This window comes from Lagopus muta, chromosome 1 (genome assembly GCF_023343835.1).
Source record: "Lagopus muta isolate bLagMut1 chromosome 1, bLagMut1 primary, whole genome shotgun sequence".
NCBI classification, from domain to species: domain Eukaryota; kingdom Metazoa; phylum Chordata; class Aves; order Galliformes; family Phasianidae; genus Lagopus; species Lagopus muta.
In genome coordinates this window covers 137,827,415-137,845,788 of record NC_064433.1, presented here as the reverse complement: position 1 = coordinate 137,845,788, position 18,374 = coordinate 137,827,415, and the positions used below count along the sequence as shown (strand labels likewise).

The following is an 18,374-nucleotide window of genomic DNA, read 5'->3' as shown; positions in this document are numbered from 1 at the left end:
CCTCATAGGAGAGGTGCTCCAGCCCTTTGATCATCTTAGTGGCCCTCCACTAAGTTACAAATGTTGGAAAAATTAAATGTTACAAAAAAACTTAAAAAGAAGTATTTTTCAGGAAAGACGACAGTTTAAAAAAAAATCAGCTTTATCAGAAGATATATTCTGTAAGAAGAACAAAAAGAATTATATTTTGAATGTAGTACACATGCAGGGAGAGAAAGGAAGAAAAAAATCTGTGAACATAACTAAATTTAGTATAGTGAATACAATTTATTTAAGACAGATGAACATTTAAATCTATAATGTAAAAAAGTTCCAAAGTTACTCAAGGCCTTTAACATCACCAGCCAATGTATGCCAAAGAGTACAAAAGATAACTGGAGCCTTATCCACTCCATTTGGCTACTTCTCCCAGCATTTCCATCCAGGGATTCCTCTTCCATTTCTTCTGCCTCAGTCTTTAGCTATTCTAAACATCCTGTTTCTTCTCTGTTCAGAAACATCCATCCCCTAGCAGCTACAACAGCCTGCCAGAAAGATGCCCAGTCAAATGCTTTGGGTTCCGCTTTTTATCTGTCCTTCCTTGTTGGCTTTCTCCTTAATCTCACTGCAGTGTCTTCACATATGTAATTTCACTCATTCAGCAGTGTTTATCCTCAGCAACTGAAACTCATTCACATATGTGGCTATCAAACTCAGCTGCTCTGCTTGTCTCATCACAGGCAGAACAATGACTTTTAATCTGGTCTTGCAGAATTTAATAATTCTTTTTTTTTTTTTTTTAAACCCAGGCTAATGAAAGTCTTCGTAGCATTCACATGTTAATTTGTGTAACAAACTGTAACAGATCAATGTGACAAACATGATGGCAGTATGAAGAGAATGGGGGTTTTCCTGACATACAGAAAACTTGGAATTCAAGCCTTGTCCTCAGTCACAATCCTTATGCACAAAATGAATCCTCCACACAACTGCCAGCCAGCCACCCTCAATTCCTCAGGTGCTGTTGCTGTTTCCCACGCAAGCCTGCTCTGTCACATTGCAAATACATTCAGCAGAGGTGAGGCTGAAGGAGCAAGGAACCCCTTGTTCTCTCCTCTAGCTGCTTCTCTTAGCAGAGCTGACCAAAGCTTCCATGAATGTGTTTGGGGATCTGATCCAAAGTTAGCTCTTCCCATTCTTCTCTTTGTGAGGGCTGGTTAGTTTAAACCAATAACTTTCCAGGTCAGCTCACCATGTGATTAATGAAAGATTTGCACTGGCTAAACAGAGAGAGTGGCATATATGCAAGAAATTGGTAAGTATTTTGGTAGCAGTACTGCTCTAATTTCTGATGGAAAGATGACCATACTTCGTCACTCAAATGCACAGCAGAGCTTCATCTTCCACACAGCTGTCATCTTAAAGATGTTAAGTCAGGGAAAATGGATGTTCACGCAGGACACTGAGCTACCATAAAAGGGAGAATATATTTTGTACAGATTTCAGCAGCAGTGGCCAGACTGCATCCACTACCTTGAGGAGGTAGCTCATGTACCTCCTCTGTATCCGTCTACGCTAACCCTGCAGCCTACAAGCCAGAACATGAAGATATATGAGTCTGTGCTATGGCTAAAGCTCAGGTATCATGCCACTCACCCTGCAGCACACCTTCACAAAGAAGAGGCATACCACAAACGATACCTTGTTATATCAGCTAATCTCACTGATTTCGTTCCCCAGCCTAAAATGCTTGCATTGTCATCAGCCTGCTCCACATACAACAGCGGATGGCAATATTGTCATTCACTGCACACAACTCAGCAGAAGGATGATTCCACCAAAAAATCATGGCAAGGGAAATCAGCACGTGACACTCGAGTTCCTCACTCAGTGCCTTTCCTGTGGGACCGTGAGAGCTGCCTGTCAACTTTCACTTTGCCACAAGGGGAACGATGCACCCCAGTATCCTACCTGACACCAACAGCCCCGTGCAGATCTTAGGGCCTGCTGCAGCTTGTGTGTGAAACCTGTATGGTGTGCCACAATACTAGCTGCAAAACTCCTAGTATTTCCCAATTCTTAGTGCATTATGCCACAGAATCATAGATTGGGCTAGGTTAGAGGGGATCTTAAAGATGATTTAGTTTCAACTCCAACCCATTTCACTGCAGACACGTAACCACATAAAAAAGGGGTAAAAACTCCAGAGTGGGATTAAAATATAAGTAGGATAGCTCTTAAAAAACAAAGTTGAGGTTCAATTTATCCTAGCATGTGGCCAGGGAGCATCACCCCAGCCTAATGGCTGACAGACATGGCCACAAGCCAAGCCTCTGCGATCTCTCGGCCTGCAGCAGCCAGGCCTGATCCTAAGCCTACTCACAATAAGGAAAATCATTCCAGTGAACTCACCAAGCTCTGGGACAGGAATATGCAAACTCCTCCACTTCTTTCAAACCCTTGTGACAATGATGAAGAGCTAAAATAACTTCAGTTTACATCAGCATCCCAAGCAGATACTCATAATCACCTATTGCAGCATTTTTTTTTTTTTTAGTTTATTTTTAGACTTAATAATCATAGAATCATAGAATTGTTTGAGTTTGAAGGGACCATTAAAGGCCAACTAGTTCAACCTCCCTGCAACGAACAGGGACACCTACAGCTTAATCAGGTTGTTGAGAGTCTTGCCCAGCCTGACCTCGAGTGTCTTCAGGGATGGGGCACCCACCACCTCTCTGGGCAACCTGTGCCAGGGCCTCACTATCCTTAACGTAAAATACTTCTTCCTTATATCCAGTCTAACCGTCCCTTAATTTAAATGACAATTTATTTATCAACGTGCTTCTCACTTGTACAATGAAGCCGTGTCTTCAAATTCTCAGTCCTCAAATGAGGTCTGTACAGGATTAAACACATTTCACCTGCAGGTTCACTTCCCTCCGCATTCTGGTGTCTGTAGCCCTACATTTCTGTCCCGCCCACCTGCCTCGGTGCTTTTCTCATGAAAATGAAGGCGTCTCGGGGTTTGCTTCTAATTGCTCGCTACGGCTTAACAAATTAGCCATCCAAAGCAAAAGTAACTGTGGAATCCCTCAAGCTACCTGACAGCGAAGCTCCGTGCTTCTCTGCTAAATATCACCTCGCTGAAGGCAGCAATCTGTAAGGCTTGCAGAGATGATTTGTTGGTTGTTTCTTTAAATGGCATGACAGATAAGCCATCTGGCAAAGGGAAACGCGGCTCCCCGCTTGCAGGTACCAAGGAAACAGCCCTCGCCCTCCTTCTCCTCAGTAAAAGCCATCCCCAGTGCGCGGTACTTACGGCATCGACTCTGCCGGCTAACAGCACGACCTCCAGCAGCACCAGCAGAAGCCCCACGTCCCTGCGGGAGAGGTGGACAAACTCAATGCTGGTCAAAGCGAGCGCAGCACAAGCACGTGATAAATCCCGCAGCAAAAGGTGAATACGACTTTAAAAAAGTTGCAGTTACTTACTGACAAACAAAAACACGCGCGCCGGGAAGCGGCGAGAGGTCCATGTCGGTTCCTTCCCAGCCGGGGGACTCGGCTCAGGAGTCGCTGGCTCCGCGCGGCCGTCCCTGGGAAGCAGAGCAGAGCACAGCCCGCATGTAGCGCCGGACTCGGGGAGCGGCCCCTCCGCAGCCACGGGACGGCGGAGCCCGCGTCCCCGGCCCCTTTGCACCGCAGCCCGCGGCTCTCCGTGCCCTCCCGGGCGGTCGCGGCGGTGCGGGGCGTGGGAGCGCCGCGCCTCCCCCCGCCCCCCCGCACCCACCCGCGGCGGGAGGAAGAGGAATAGGAATCGCGGCCGGCGTAGAGGGAGCGCCGTTGCACCCTCCCAGGGTCCCCGCCCGCCCGCCCGCGGGGAGGAGGGGGCTGCCGCCGCCCATCGGTTACGGCGCGGCCAGTCGCTCGGCCCCGAGGCATTGCAGGCGCCGCGGCCGGCACGGAGGGGAGAGGCGTGCATGTGGGACCGGCCCCGAGGAGCCCCCACGCCGCGCTGAGCCGCCGGCGCCCCGCCGCCCAGGGACCGACGGAGCAGCGCGGTGCGCGGTAACATGTGGCGTTGGCTGGGCTTCGGGCTGCTGCTGAGCGCCGAGCTCAGCGCCGTGTCTGCCGCGGTAAGTACGCGGGAGCTGCCCCGGGCGCGGGACGGGGCGGGGGACACGTGTGGGGAGGGAGCAGCGCACTCCGCTCCCTCCGCTGCTCCCATGTAAGAGGGGAGCGGGGCTGCCAGGTGGGCTGCTGTGTGTGGGGTTCCGACAGCCCCTCCAGGTCCGGGTCCTTGGGCAGCACTCCCGTTTGGGAGGGGAGGGGGAGCTATGCCAGGCGGGGCTTTCGGCTGCCGGTGCATCTCCGAGGGAAAACGAAGCAAAACAAAGCTACAAGTTAAGCTTTTGTAGGGGGAAAGAAAAAAAAAAAAAAAAGAAGTTTGGCTGCGCGAGTTCAAAGCGTCGTGCTCGCTGCCTTTTAAGCCCCGTGATGGGCAGCCGACTGGAGGCCAAAGAAAGGATTCTGATGTTAATGATTAAGTTCAGCTTTGGCACCTTTCCCGACAGAGAGAAATTCGGCCACAGACATGTAAAATTGAAACTGTGCAGGGAGCCTGAACATTTTGCTAAGGTAGCTAATTTTATCCCTGAGATACTGGCTACCCGCTGTCCTTAAGTTAAAGGACCGTTTCCTGGTACTCCCGAAGTATTTGTGCAGTTCTCGGACCTTCAGTCTCCTAAGCAAAGGCAGTTGACATCGTGGTGTGAACTAGGTCATCTTTCCGTGTCTCTGGTTTCTTGCACTGGGCAGATTGACACTGTAGTAGTGAAATTTAGAGGGGCAGAAAACTTGCCTGGACAAGGGCAGACGGATTTCTGCCACATTTCCTGCCCTAAATGTAAGATCTGGAGCTTTAAAGCAGTGAAGGATGTACCAGAGAGGGTAGCTTTAAACTTTTTTCTGCTGCAAGTAAGTTCTATATTGAATTGCTTTCCCTGCGTGACCATGGGGATGGTATCTGTGCCTTGGATCAGCTGAAGTAAGAAGTGCGCTGAACTCCTGTTGCTGATATTATCAAGCTCTCTACAGTGGCAGTAAATCACTTGGTGATGTACCTTTTTGGATGACTCACCCCCCTTTTGGTGTTAAACTGTCATCCTTTTGGGACATAATTAATTTTAATTAATTAAAATCTTTAAAGGTAAGTAATTCATGTATCAAACTCAGTATTCAAACTTCTTGAGGTAATATGTGTCTTAGTGTATTAGTGACATACATTCCCACCTTGTAGAGTTCATGAAGTCACTGGGTAAACCACAGCTGTCAGAGACAGAGAGCTATAAGGAAGGTGTGCACATCAAAAAAAGATGGAACTTTACTGTCAGTTATACCACCTCAGGTCTTCAATAGCATCTCAGAAGAAAATGTTTTTGAATTGTCTCATGCACGCCAGATAAATTGTATTAAATTCAAGAACTCTTAAGGTAACCTAGAGCTGTTAGTTACACTGTGGGTTTAACACATGCTTAACTCTGTTGTTATGCTGGCTGTGGATTGTTCCCTATCGTTTCCACTGCCCAAGTATGTCAAGGAAGCCCAGCTTCTTGCTATTCTATTGCCATAGACCAACTTTCATTCCCAATACAGCTAGCCACTGCCCACTTGACAGATCTTCCTCCTGCTTTCTGAGTGCTGACCCAGTCTCATCTTGTCCTCAGACAAATGTGCTCCTGCTGCTCTCTTGCTCTGTTTGCATGTGAGCAGTGTTTGAGGATGGCTGCGTGGTAGGCAAGGTTGCATGCGGTGCTGGTTGCGATAGGCTCAATGAAACAGCTGTTTTTTTCTTACAAAAACATGATGCTGGTTCTTTCCTGTTCCCAAATATTTTGTATCAGCTAGATTAAGAAATAATCGTATTTGTGCAACTATTTTCTTATCATACCTGTACTGTGGCCTTTTTCACAGAGTAACAGATTGGAGGCACCTTGGAGAACATCTCATCCAACCCCTTGCTCAGAGTAGGCTGCCTAGGGCCGTGTCCTGTGGGGTTATGAGCATCTCCTCAAATGTAGACTGCATAACCTCTCTGTGCAGCCTGTCCCAAGTGCTTGGTCATCTTCACAGTAGAAATGTTTCTTCTTATGTTCCCATCACAGTGCTGCAGGAGAAGCTGGCTGCTAGCTTGTGACTAGCAAGTGACTAGCTGGGACTTGAGGTCTCATGTGTGAAGGCAGACATAACAGAAGCAGCTTGTGTGCTGTTGTGTGTAGGGGTTCTGCATAGTAACAGGGCCGACAGTAAAAATTCTTTTATCGCTGACATATTCATGATTAAATACATAGAAGGAGATTTGGAAGGACTGCTCCATGGAGGCATTTGGTGCAGCAAAGCCAGTGTGGAGCTGGCTGCTGCCAAGATCACATGCCTAGTGCAGGGCAGGGACCTTGCCAGGGCATAATATGGCACTATAAAGTGTGGCACTGGAAGCTCATGTATTATGCATTGATTAATTATAATTGAAATATTAATTATAGCCAATTTGAGCTTTTGTCCTGTTCTGTCCTGTTTTGTCCTCCTCTGTTCTCAGAAGGTTCATTTTCAAATTGTAAGGAGGGAAGGGAAGAAGACAGGGCACCAGATTACAGATTTTCAGGTCAGGCTGAGAGACTGCTCTTATGTAGTGGTTACAGAAGAAAGTTGTTTTCATGGATCTCTGCGGGGGCTCTCATTTCTGACACTCTTCAAGCTGCCGTTTCCTTTGGAGAAAGTCTGTTTCCTAACATTCGTACTGTTTGATTGAGAGATGACAATGCCATGGAAATCCTGCTTTTGTGTCTTGATACCCTCTCCACACCGCTGTGGATGCATTCTGTGTGTTTTCTGAAATGAAGCAAGATCTTCTGGCTGTGTTTAAATACCAGGGCAGATCACCCAGGCCGCAAGTGGGCTGTGTGCCAGCAGGAGGCCAGAAGACACTCGGCCCCATGTCTGGGGTACGTGCCCAGCTTTGTGCTGGGCTGAGCCTGTTCTGCTCTATGCCCTCAGTTGTGTGACACGCAATTCTAGGCCAAAAGCACAAAAATCTAACCAATAAACTATCGTTCCCGACTAGTCTGGATGATATTTCTGTTCTGTTTTTGTTAGAAAATGGTTCATTGAGATGAAGAAGCACAAGGCAGCTAAACCAAAGGCGGGTAAAAGAAGTGAGTGAAGAAGGTTGCATGGCTGGCAGAGGTACACGTGGGTGTGCCTTTGCCGGTGAAATCAGGCTAGGCTGGACACCTGCCTTCTGCTGCTGTCTTTACCCTGGGTTGACTGCTTTTGGTGCTGAGAAACTATGTTAACCCGTCCCTCTGGGTCATTTGACATCCTTGTTCCTAAATGCTCTTAAGGGGTGGTCTTGTCATCTCTATGAGCACATCTGACAAACTCTGACCAATTTTAGTTCAGTGACTTGTAGGAAGGGGTGTGAGACCTGGTGTGGCTGAGTGTGTACTTCAGAGAGACACAAGAGCATGCATAGGATGGTGGTCATAGGAGGTAGGGATATCTTCTCCCCCTTCCCCTGTGATTCCTAGTGTAGCCTATTGCCTTGTGGTGACAGGAGCTGCACTTGCCCCAGAGGTGGGAGAGATGCTGAACTCTTGGTTGCTACTGGTAATGTTTGAGCCCTGTCAGCTGAGCAGGCTGTGGCCAAGATTGCCTCCTGTGACTCATCTTCAACGGCCCCATTCCTGCAGCCAGCTGCTCAGTGTCAGCATGTGCAAGTGCACTTCTGGACCGGCATCCCAAATAGCATGGTTCTCAGTTCTGTGCTAAATATTTTCAGAAATAGTGCAGGGTTTCATCACTGCTCATCTGCTTAGCCTATGTAATCCCGGGATGAAGTTAGGTTACATTGCATCTGAGGTTATGCTGGATGTATGTACTGTCAGTTGCCATGATCACACAAGGAAATGTAGGATAGCTGTTGCAGGCTAAGACAATTGTTTAAAATGTCAGTAACCATCTCTAGGGATATGCTTATGAATATTGTTCTTTTTATAGAACTAGACTAAACAAAGGAAGATTCAGCAACCTCAACATGAGAATAAATTGACTTCATCAGTGTTTAACAGCTACGTAGTGCTCCCTTCCCAGAAGTTCCGTTGACTTTCCCATTACGAAAGCATGTAGCACCTTGAAAAATTTGGTCAGAGGGGGAAATTTGGGCCTGGTCTATAACCTGGCCGGATCAGCAATCAGTACAGATAAGAAACAACTGAACGTATGAAATACTTTTGCAGTTCTGCAATGTTTGTGGGAAGATAAATTTTGACTTCTCTGGGTTGTGACTGGCTAGAAATATTCTTGGTAATTTAATACATCAGAAAAGTATGTGGTATTAGCCCTCTAAGTATCTTTATATAGAAGTGTCTTGGACAATGTGAACATAAAATAGAGATCAAATTAAAACACTGCCAATATGTATCAGTTACTATCATTGTGTCGTTCTAATCTGAAGTGACTTGCAGTAAAGGAAAGAGAGTTTAAATAGACAATAGAAAATCCCTCTACCTACTGTTGCTCTCTGATATGTATGAACAGATAAAGGATGATGAAAAGATTTGATCAGAAAAAGAAGTGTCAGTTTCAGCGTTAAGTTTCTATTTAGTATTGAGAAAAATACATGTATACAACTAAACAGTGTTGAGTAAGTATTTCTAGGATGAAAAAGATGACTATTTAAGCTTAATTTATCTCTGAGATAATATCTTGCATGGAGTGGAACTTGGATAAACTTTCTAAAGTGAAAAAAGATGTGCAGAAGTGTGTATTTAAAAGCACCTTTGCTACAAGTCCCTTCTACATCTGCTATACTCCATTCTGCACTAGATTCACCTCTTATTGCTTTGATTGATCCAGTATCTCAATTGGATGTGTCATAGTACACATCTCACAGCCTGTATCCCATTTTGTCTGCCTCAATTGCATTTCCAACATGGGCAAAACCCACAGCAAGCCTTAAGGTGGCATTAAATCTTTTGAGACTGTGGTTTTGTGATGGTGGTAGGAAGTATTACTGATCCTGGATATGTATATATATATATATATTTTATTATTATTATTATTTTATTTTTTTATTTTTTTGTAACATTAATGCATTATTACTTGTCCAAGGTGCTGCTGTGTGCAGCAAGCAACAGGTGCTGTAGGGAACTGGAGACTGGGAATCCACTTGGATGAAGATGGAGATGAGTCAGCCTGGCCTTACAGCCCACAGAAGCAGTTGTGGTTTATTTATTTATTTATTTATTTTTACAGAGTGCCTTACAAAAATTTAATAGAAAAGGCATGACTAAAGATGAAATGAGAGAAGCCAGGAAAAACCGGGAAAGGGATGGATTTTTTTCTTTTTTTTTTTTTTCTTTTTTTTTTTTCCCTTTAATTGTCTTCATGTATATAGGATCCTTATAAAGGATCCTGTCTACACCTGCTGTCTGAAATAAATGGTGTAAGATTTTATGACACCGTAAGAAACTAATCCATAGTGAGTGTAGCTGTGTGTTTAAGTTATTCAACTTGTTTTATGGAATATTATGTAGGTTGGGCTTTTTTGGGTGGGTCCATCCAAGAGAAGAACTAAACATCCTCTGTTCCCCTCCTTTCCTCTGCCATTTCTCTCTGTGCGCGTTCCTGCTGCCTTCAACCTTCAGTGCTGCTTCTGCTGGCAGTCAGCCCCTTACAGGGTCTGAGGAAGGGTGTGCATTATCAGCAGAACAATGTAGTGCACAAAACACAAAGTGCTGTCAAGTGCACAGAGTAAACACATTGCAAAGTTGTAATTCATTTTCTTTCATCTTTTTGTGGCTTTCATCTGCTAGTAATAGTGACAGAAGCAGCATTTTTGAGATGAAGGTGCTCAAGATGGCTGTAAAGGAGCTGGCAGAATAAATTATCAAAGTTATGAAATAAATACAATGATTAATTTAATAGACAAGGATTAGTAGGATCAATGATAATATTTTAATTAAAAGACTGGTGGGTTAGATCTTTTGCATTTAGAACAGCTGACAGTCTTTTACAGACAAAGGATGGCACAAAACAGAATTATTTGAATCTTCTTGAAGAATATTTCAGTCTCTACTACTGGGAAGCAGAAATGCATTTCTAGGTAAAGTTTTAGGTATTCAGTGGAGAGCTCTATCCAGCTGTTAAAGAGATGACAGAAGAGATGTGCTGAAAAGCTTGGGTTTTGAGACTCCGTATTTAATCTCTGAGTTGAGATATGATGAAAACCACAAATTAGTTCTGGATATTGAACTTCTATGAAAGCTGCCAGAAGCCTAGTGATGTTCTCTAGCATTTGCTAGAGGAGAATGGCCTGGGGTGGCTAACATTGCATCTCCATTTCTGAAAAAACAAGTCTAGCTTTTTTCTCTGTTCCTGTTTCTTTCCCAGCTGATGGGGAATTTATAATAGTCATCTCTCTGGCTACATGGAAGCTTTGTGGTTTCACCAGCAGAATAGCCCAGCTTCCTAGCCAAGGTATATCTTGTACATCTTTTTCTATATAAGGATGTTGTATTTTCACTGCGCTATGAACCTGATGGAGCATTTCTGGGTGGATTAGTGGATGGATATCTTCTAATTCAGATGACAGAGTGAGAATGACTTTTAAAAAATTATTTATTATGCTGTCTAATTCTTCAGATGATGTTTCATTTGTAGCTAAGGAATAAAACAAATTAGCCCCCTTTCACTGAATAGCTATGCGCTGACTGAGTATTCTGAGTCTTTTGGTCTTGCTAGTCCAGTTGTTTATCTAGTGGAAGAAAACATCTAGTCTACTGAAGACTTCTGTTGAAATACTTGATAATCTAAAGGCATTTAAACTAATTCGAAGATTGTAATGAAACCCAAATAAGTCTGAAAAAATACACTGACATGGACTTATGGGGCTTTAACGAATTAGAACAAAAGTATGAAGAAAAATTAATGGTTTGTATTCATGCTGAACATATTAAGGGAAAAATAAGCTAAGCGAGGTTGACTCAAACATTCCAGGAATTTTCATATTGGGCATGAAGTTCTGTCCCTTTTATGGCAATGACAAGTCCATTATCTGCTAGTAGAGTAAAAAAAAGAATAATTTTGGCTGCCATAAAGTTAGGAGGCCTCTGCAAGCAGTATTCAGGACCAAAACTACAAGACATTTTAGCTGTAGATGCTCAAACACATATTTTTAAGAGTTGGCATGAACAGGCAAGGAAGACTAAAATTACATAAATACTTTGAGTAATTTATCTTTCTTTTTAACTGAAACTACCATCTTTTTTGTTTTTCTTTTTTTTTTTTTTTTTTTTTAGCAAAAGCGTATTAACTGTATATTTGTTAATTACTAATTGATTTTTTTAAATCAACATGGAAACATTTAGAGAAAACTGGGGAATAGCAAGAGGTAAAAATGAAAGTGAGAAGAAAATAAAAAGCTTAAATTTATCCTAGGAAGTATGTGGTCTTATCCTGTGTTAAAAAAAGCTACAATAATTGTGAGAAGTTAAGGCTGCGTGACTGATCCCAGCGAGCCAGAGAAGAAACCAGGGTAAAAAACCTTCCAGAAGCCAGGGGTCAGAAAAGATTGTCAAAAACTGGAATGAAAACAAAACAAAATAGAACAGGGGAAAAAAAAAAGAAAGAAAGGGGAAAGGGAAAGGACTAAGTGCTATAGCCACAGACTTTGTTTTGATCAGGCTGGAGATCAGCTGTGGGAGCAGAGTCTGGATCCAGGCCCCTGCCACCAGCTGCAGGGTCCCCAGCTGGCCGTCCCCAACTGAATGAAGTTCTTCTGACCATTGCTGGCACATCCCACTGGGAAAGGCTCATGTGTGGGTTCTGGTGACATTAATTCTTATATGATGTAATTTTACTGTCTGTGACTGTCTATTGCTATTTTAAAATTTACTTCCCATTATGGACCTCGGTATTATAGCAAATGCTGTACTGATGCCTAACGTCTTTGGGTTAAAAAATGTCTTGGCTTGTACCCTTGAGAATACCAAACTCATTTAAATCAAGCACAAAAACATATCCATCTTCTGGGGACATGCCTTTGAAAATGTGCTCTGATTCACACTGGTCAAACAAATAATGAATGCCGATTTTGATGCATTTTCCAGGAATGGTGTGTCTGGTTGGGAAAGTGCTTGTGATCTGGAACAAACTGGAAGTTTCATGAGCACAGAAAAGCTCAGAGTGGTAACCCATGAGACAGTTGGTAGCTTGGCTGTGTTGCTAATGATTTCATCTTTCATTGAATTAATCTTTAGCGTAGCTGAAGTTGCTAAGGATGTGGAATAACTTTTTACTTGTGTGTCAAAGAGACCAAAGAAGATGATTTTGACGGGATGGAGTGAGAAAGCTGCATAGGTCAATGATGAGGAAGACTTTATCTGGGCTGTAGTGCCCATATGTAATTCTTTGCCTTTGCAAATCTGCATTGATGGAACAGGTTGAAAGTTTATGAACAAAATGTGAAATGTGCTGGATGTCCCCCTTTGTGCTTGCTGGGATGTTTTCTGTTGTTGCAGTGCTAATTGCGATTACATGGAACGGGTCTGCACATGGCACAGCGTGTATTTACACTGTCCAAATGAAATGTAGGAAAATGATACGGGGAGGTGCATATGTGGTTATGTCATGTCTTGTCTTGTTTGTGATAATGCCCCTAAATTTCTAGTAAATGTGGTTCAGCTGTCTAGAGGATTATTTCACGGTTCTAAATCTGAAGATACATAAATCATATCAAATCAGTCATTAAGATAGAAAATTAGTTCTTGGTGAAGTTTCACACGCATGTAGAATTGCTGAAAAGAGTTAAATAATCTGATGCATTTAAAACATAAGCATCTTATATGAGCTTTTCTTTGTCTGAAGACGACTAATGAAGTTTTAGAGTTTTATTTAAAATGTAGAGCTTGGTTACAGCAAAACTAGTTAAAAATGGATTTGTAATTTGTAATTGTGGTCTGTTTCTCGTAATTATTATTTTCTGTGTCGGAAAGCGTGAAGTGCAGAATTCCTATTCTTAGTTTTATCGTATTAAATTGAAGCTGTCAATAAAGCATTTTTTAAAATCTGAATCATGGTGAATTATGATGTATCTTTGTGATTAACCAGTGTCATATTCATCACTGGTGATGGCCAGCTCTACATGCTTCTCTCTGACAGCCCAATGTCAAGTGAGATGAGTGATGGAGCAGATGTTTGTACAGTCACCTGATTAGATTTGATACTTCAAAATAGTATTTTTGAAGCTTCAACATTTGATTGGCTGCTGGAATTATCTAGTGATCATTTTCTTAAGTGTAGAATTGGGTCTGTCATGAAAAATGTGATCCATAGAGTCTTGAAACTGGCTATGTGCATGCATGTATTTGGAGAGGCAAAGGAATGGGCTGTAAGAGTTAAGGCACTGTCCATTGTGGCAAAATGCTGTGATAGCAGCTAGGCAGAGGAATATTTCACAAAACATTGGCTCATTGAGACCAGTTGCCACCCTGAGTTGTCCACCAGTTGTGCTGTGTCCCCAGATGGCTGACATTTTGTCTTCTCCACACACTGGCCAGGCTGAAAGCATCACCAGATTTTCCTTTCCTGCTTCCTTCTACGTGCAAAGCCTTGGATGTGAAGCAACAGCACCATTTGCCTCATGATGCCACAGGCAGCTGCATGTTGAAGCAGGAACGTGACCCAGCTCTGTCACTAAAGTAAAAAGGAGTTCCATCCTTTTGGCTGTTCGAGGATAATTTGGTTTCAGCAGATTTCCTGAGGGGAGAAAAAGAGGCGGATAGGGTTGCTTTCACTGTTCCCTTACAGCTGGTGTTAACCTGTAATGTAGACTTCAATTCAAGGATTGTATCAGTCACTGTTTTTATTTTTTTCATGTTTATTTAGATGTTGGAATTTACTGGTGATTGGCTGATGGCTTCCTAAAAAATAAATCAGTTAAGATATAGCAAGTGAAAATGCATGCTGTGATCTAATATCAAGAAACCATTAAGGATCACTGGATGTGTTGACAGCTGAGAAGCTAGCTAGGTAGTGATGAAGATAAATTAGCTCTAAGTTGCATAATCAAAGAGATGTTTTTATTTTTTTTATTAATAAAGACACATCAGTAGAGAGAGATTTTCCAAAATGTTATTGATGATATACAAGGGAACAGCTTTTCTATAGAGTTCATTTTAATATTTCTGGAAAGGAGCACTAGAGCAGATCTTTTAGTCCAGAGCTGTTTTCAAAGAAATGGGAATAAGAATGGGAGGTTGACTGAAACCCATAAAGTTATGTGGCTGTGCCCAGCTGATGTAGTGTTTTTTCTTAAAGGTCTATGAGCAGCTAATACAGATTATGTTGTGTAGAACCCCTGTGGAATGCGTAAATGCATGTATTTTGGGAAATAAAATCCTGAAATGCTTCAGAATAAAAAATCCCCTTACTTTTTATGGTTTTGTTTTCTCAGGCCATATTTAGAAATCTTAGAAAGGAAAATTCTTCAGAAAAATTGAGAAGAAATTTATATTATATTATTCTCAGAATGGGCAGTAAAGTAATCGCTATGGTAATAGTAAAAATGTTATCACTGTACTTTTATTTATCGGAATTCTTTCTACAGTTATAAATAGTATGAATAAACAACTTCATTTTGGACCCTGCAATATCAGCCAGGAAAAATGCCTGTGCAACTGCAGTCTGTATTAGTCTTGTGCTGCATACACACTCACACCTATATGTTGGCATATAATATTATTAAGATATTTTTCACCAGAAGCATCTCTTTCATTTTTATTATTCAATGAAGTACCTGTGCATATCCTAGTTTCTGAAAGCTTCTTTCTTGTTGTTTACAAACTAATGATACTGGTACTTTCTTTCATGATTTTGTTTTTCCTAAATATATTTTATACATATATCGTTGGTGCCTACTAGCAGAAGTACCTCTTCACAGAAACCCTTCAATATTTGATACTATTTGAACAGTCAGAAGTATTTCATACTTATTTTTGTGCAATCATATCGAGCATGGCTAAATTCTTCTTAAGATCGACAGATGTTGTGCTTACTGTAAACATGACGTTATTCTGTTAAGAAGATATCTGTCACAGACACTATTATTTTTTTTTTTAAACACTCACCCTCTTATTTTCGTTCAGGAAAAGTGTGATTCCCTCTTAGTCCCTCTCCTGGTGCCTTCAAAACTTGTGGAAATGTTTCACATCTAAGTCAGGACCATGGATCTAGATGGATAATCCAGGAACTTGGACCTTTTAATTGTCATTTCCAATGGCAATAAGCTCAGTGTAGGTAAAAACAAAAATCACCTTTTTATTCTTTGAGGCTAAATTGAGAAATTGCACACTATGCAGTCTAGGTTTTTATTTTTCTAGTCTGTTCTGCAGCCTCATTAAACCTTTTAAGGTATGAAGCTATCTGTCCGCATTGCATCCTGTCCAAGGGGAGAATGTCCATTTGACAAATAGGTAGATGATTGCTTCTAGACCATGCCCCACAACTCTAGAGGTCTGTTACTTCTGTCTGATCACTGCCTCCCAGTTATTCGCATACTGTCACACAGTCCAATGCTCCCCCAGCTATAAACCCAATTGCCAACAGCTCTAAATAATACAGCCTGTCTTGAAGGACCTGCCCAAAGATGACATCATTTTGTTGTAGATGTGAGGAGGATGCTACAGCCAGTATCCTTACACCTATGGCTGTCTTCATGCTTCACTGAACTCCATTCCCTATTATGCCGCTGTCTGTTCCTGCTTCCCCGTTCTCGCTTTCCTAAAAGCAAAGTAAGAGTGACATAACTTCCTGATATTCAGAATAGGATACAAGTCTGCTGTTCTAGGTTTTATACAAAGCCTGAAAGTGTATAATAAAAACTAATTGTTATCAAGTTTGATGATTAATTTTTCAGTATTATCAGATTCAGGAATAAAGATCACATATACCTCAAAATCTTTCTATTCACACCCATTGCTTACGATGTAACTTTGGTTTTTTTTAGCACTTTGCTGCATTGGCTTCTGCTGATCACATGTTTAGGTATTTCTACAACAACTGCAGAGGCAAAAAATTTATTTAAAAAGACTAAACCTATGAATGGGAAAAAATAGACAATCAAGGGGAATTTTAACAGGGAATTCAAGATACCACGACATATTAGCTGTGGATTTCCAGCTGAAGCTTTATTTTAACTACTTCTTTGTGATCCTCTTCAAAAACAAATTTGTTCCTAATTTAACTGTTTCTGCTTAGGACCCTAGAACATAAAAGTCTTTTTTTTTTTTTTTTTAAAAAAAAAAAAAAGGGAAGCATTCACAGAATAACTTGGGTGTGTGAAGGCAATAGATTTGAATTTGAATATCCAGTGTAGTGGAAGAAAAAAAAGCAATTTAACAGAATAGCTTTAAACGTACATGCCTGATGATATCTGCCAATTTGTCTAAAGAAGAAAAAGCACCTCTTCCCCTGGTTCTAATTGAAAGTTGGAGGGGAGTGATCCAATTCTTTATGATTAATTTTACAGAGTTGGACAAGAGGGAATCTAGGCTGTTCTCAGCTGGACAGCAAACAGTAGAGCTATTCTTTCTGTCCTAAAGCCCTGACCTTGTAGGGAAAAGTGATCCAACTGCTTCCAAAACAGGCACATCTGTATACTGTAGTACTTTGTCTCTTGGTGATGCTTGATGTACACACCAGCAGCTGACATGACAGGGTTTGTAGCATGGGATTGAGAATAATAATACTGACTGGAGTGCACAGGAACTGTGATGTATGTCTATATGCATATACAGCATTGCCATCGGGAAAGGGAAGGGGTAGTCCCTCTGTGTGTGGGTTTGGGCATAAAGCTATTAGAGAGTGTCCAAAGGAGGGCTATGAAGGGAAGGGTCTAGAAGGGAAGATGTATGAGGAGTGGCTGAGGCCCCTTGGTGCACTTAGCACAGAGCAGAAGAGCTGAGGAGAGGCCTTGAATAGTGTTGGGGTTTGAGGTGTGGTTTCATACCAGGGCTCAGGCCGGAGGAGAGTTGGAATGGGCTTTTAGCTGGCTTCCCAAAACTGCAGTCATGCTTCCACCCCTGCCTTTGAGTTTGGAACAGCAGTAGCCATTAAATATATTTATGTGATGTACAGCCAAATGTAATTCTCTGTTAGTGGTGTCTGTATGCTCACATAATATGAATACATCTTCCTACAGGGAAGATATTTAAAGAATATCCTGTTTTTGCAGTTGAGATCTAAAAAGCTAGCAAGGTTCAATGCAATCTAAATACAGTGCAGTATTTCTGCTCATGCTAGCCTGCAGTTGATTGATCTATTTCCCAGGACCCCATCTTATTCAGTGCACAGAACTGTTTGCACAGAACTCATGAATAGGTGAAGATGCAAAGGTTGAGTGCTTTTTTTTCTTTTTTCTTTTTCTGTGTTTTTTCTTTATTCTTCAATTTTTGGCCTTGCTTCTTATTTGAAATCTGATAATCAAATTACCGTATGAAGATGACATAGCCATCTTCAGGTCTTTGGAGCTTCAGATTGCCTTTATCATGATTGTACCTTAATATTTCCACAAAACTCACACTGATATCTAGAAAATTACCCTAGATTCAAGGAGGGGTGATGGTGTATAGCTTCAGTCACCTGTTCCTTTCAATTCAGTTTATGTGAGCCAGAGTGGTGCTTGAAACTCTTGGCTAGAGAATTCATAGTTATAAGGAGGAGACCAAATCCTATTCTCCAGTAAACCACTCAACTGCCTTAAGCAGGCAGCATCTTTGCTGTTCCTTTCTTTTGAGAGACATGGTGTTGCCAGCTTGAATAGAGCAGGCTGATATGGAGGACTTGAACTGCTCTGGAGTAATAGTAATTGAAGAAATTTAGCTTGAAACCAAGCAAGCTTTTTGAAAGACAGTAACCTGCTGAGAGGAGGGCTTATATGGAGCTTTTCTGCAAGACTGTAATTTTGCATTTCCTAACTTACTTTACCTTGGAAGGAGAAGATTCTAAATCTAAATAGTTTGGAAACAATGAAAAGAGCAAGGAGAATTGAATTAACAAAGAAAAACATCATTATGCTTCTGTTTTGACTATTTCAAGAAAATAAGTCTGTGAAATGTAGCTCCACCTCAGAGATTTGTGATGAGAGGTGTTGGTTCCCTGCTACTCTGTTATCCAAGCATTTTCTCTAGAGGGAAGAAGGTGTGGTATTTATAATCCTTTCTCAAAGTCTTCCTACTTGCTCACTGAAAGCAGTGTGAAATGAGAATTTCTTTTGCTGTTATCTCATCTACACCATTATTTTGCTACAGTAAGGAATCCACACTCTAATTTAGATT

The 18,374-nt window shown here is 41.9% G+C and overlaps 2 protein-coding genes across 3 annotated transcripts in view; one reads left to right on the top strand and one right to left on the bottom strand.

Annotated features, from left to right (window-relative positions):
- COL4A2 (collagen type IV alpha 2 chain) overlaps window positions 1-3,851 on the bottom strand; it is a 140,323-nt gene extending 136,472 nt beyond the window's left edge. Inside the window, exons 1-3 of the mRNA XM_048933906.1 lie at window positions 3,773-3,851; window positions 3,475-3,578; window positions 3,302-3,362 (exon numbers count right to left, since the gene is read on the bottom strand). Of these exons, the coding sequence (XP_048789863.1) occupies window positions 3,302-3,362; window positions 3,475-3,518 (105 nt within the window). The 5' untranslated portion in view covers window positions 3,519-3,578; window positions 3,773-3,851. The remainder of the gene's footprint in view (window positions 1-3,301; window positions 3,363-3,474; window positions 3,579-3,772) is intronic.
- Window positions 3,852-3,856: 5 nt separating this feature from the next.
- COL4A1 (collagen type IV alpha 1 chain) overlaps window positions 3,857-18,374 on the top strand; it is a 109,589-nt gene continuing 95,071 nt past the window's right edge. For both annotated transcript variants that reach the window (XM_048933910.1, XM_048933907.1), the window contains exon 1: window positions 3,857-4,118. In XM_048933910.1, the coding sequence (XP_048789867.1) occupies window positions 4,056-4,118 (63 nt within the window). In that variant the 5' untranslated portion in view covers window positions 3,857-4,055. The remainder of the gene's footprint in view (window positions 4,119-18,374) is intronic.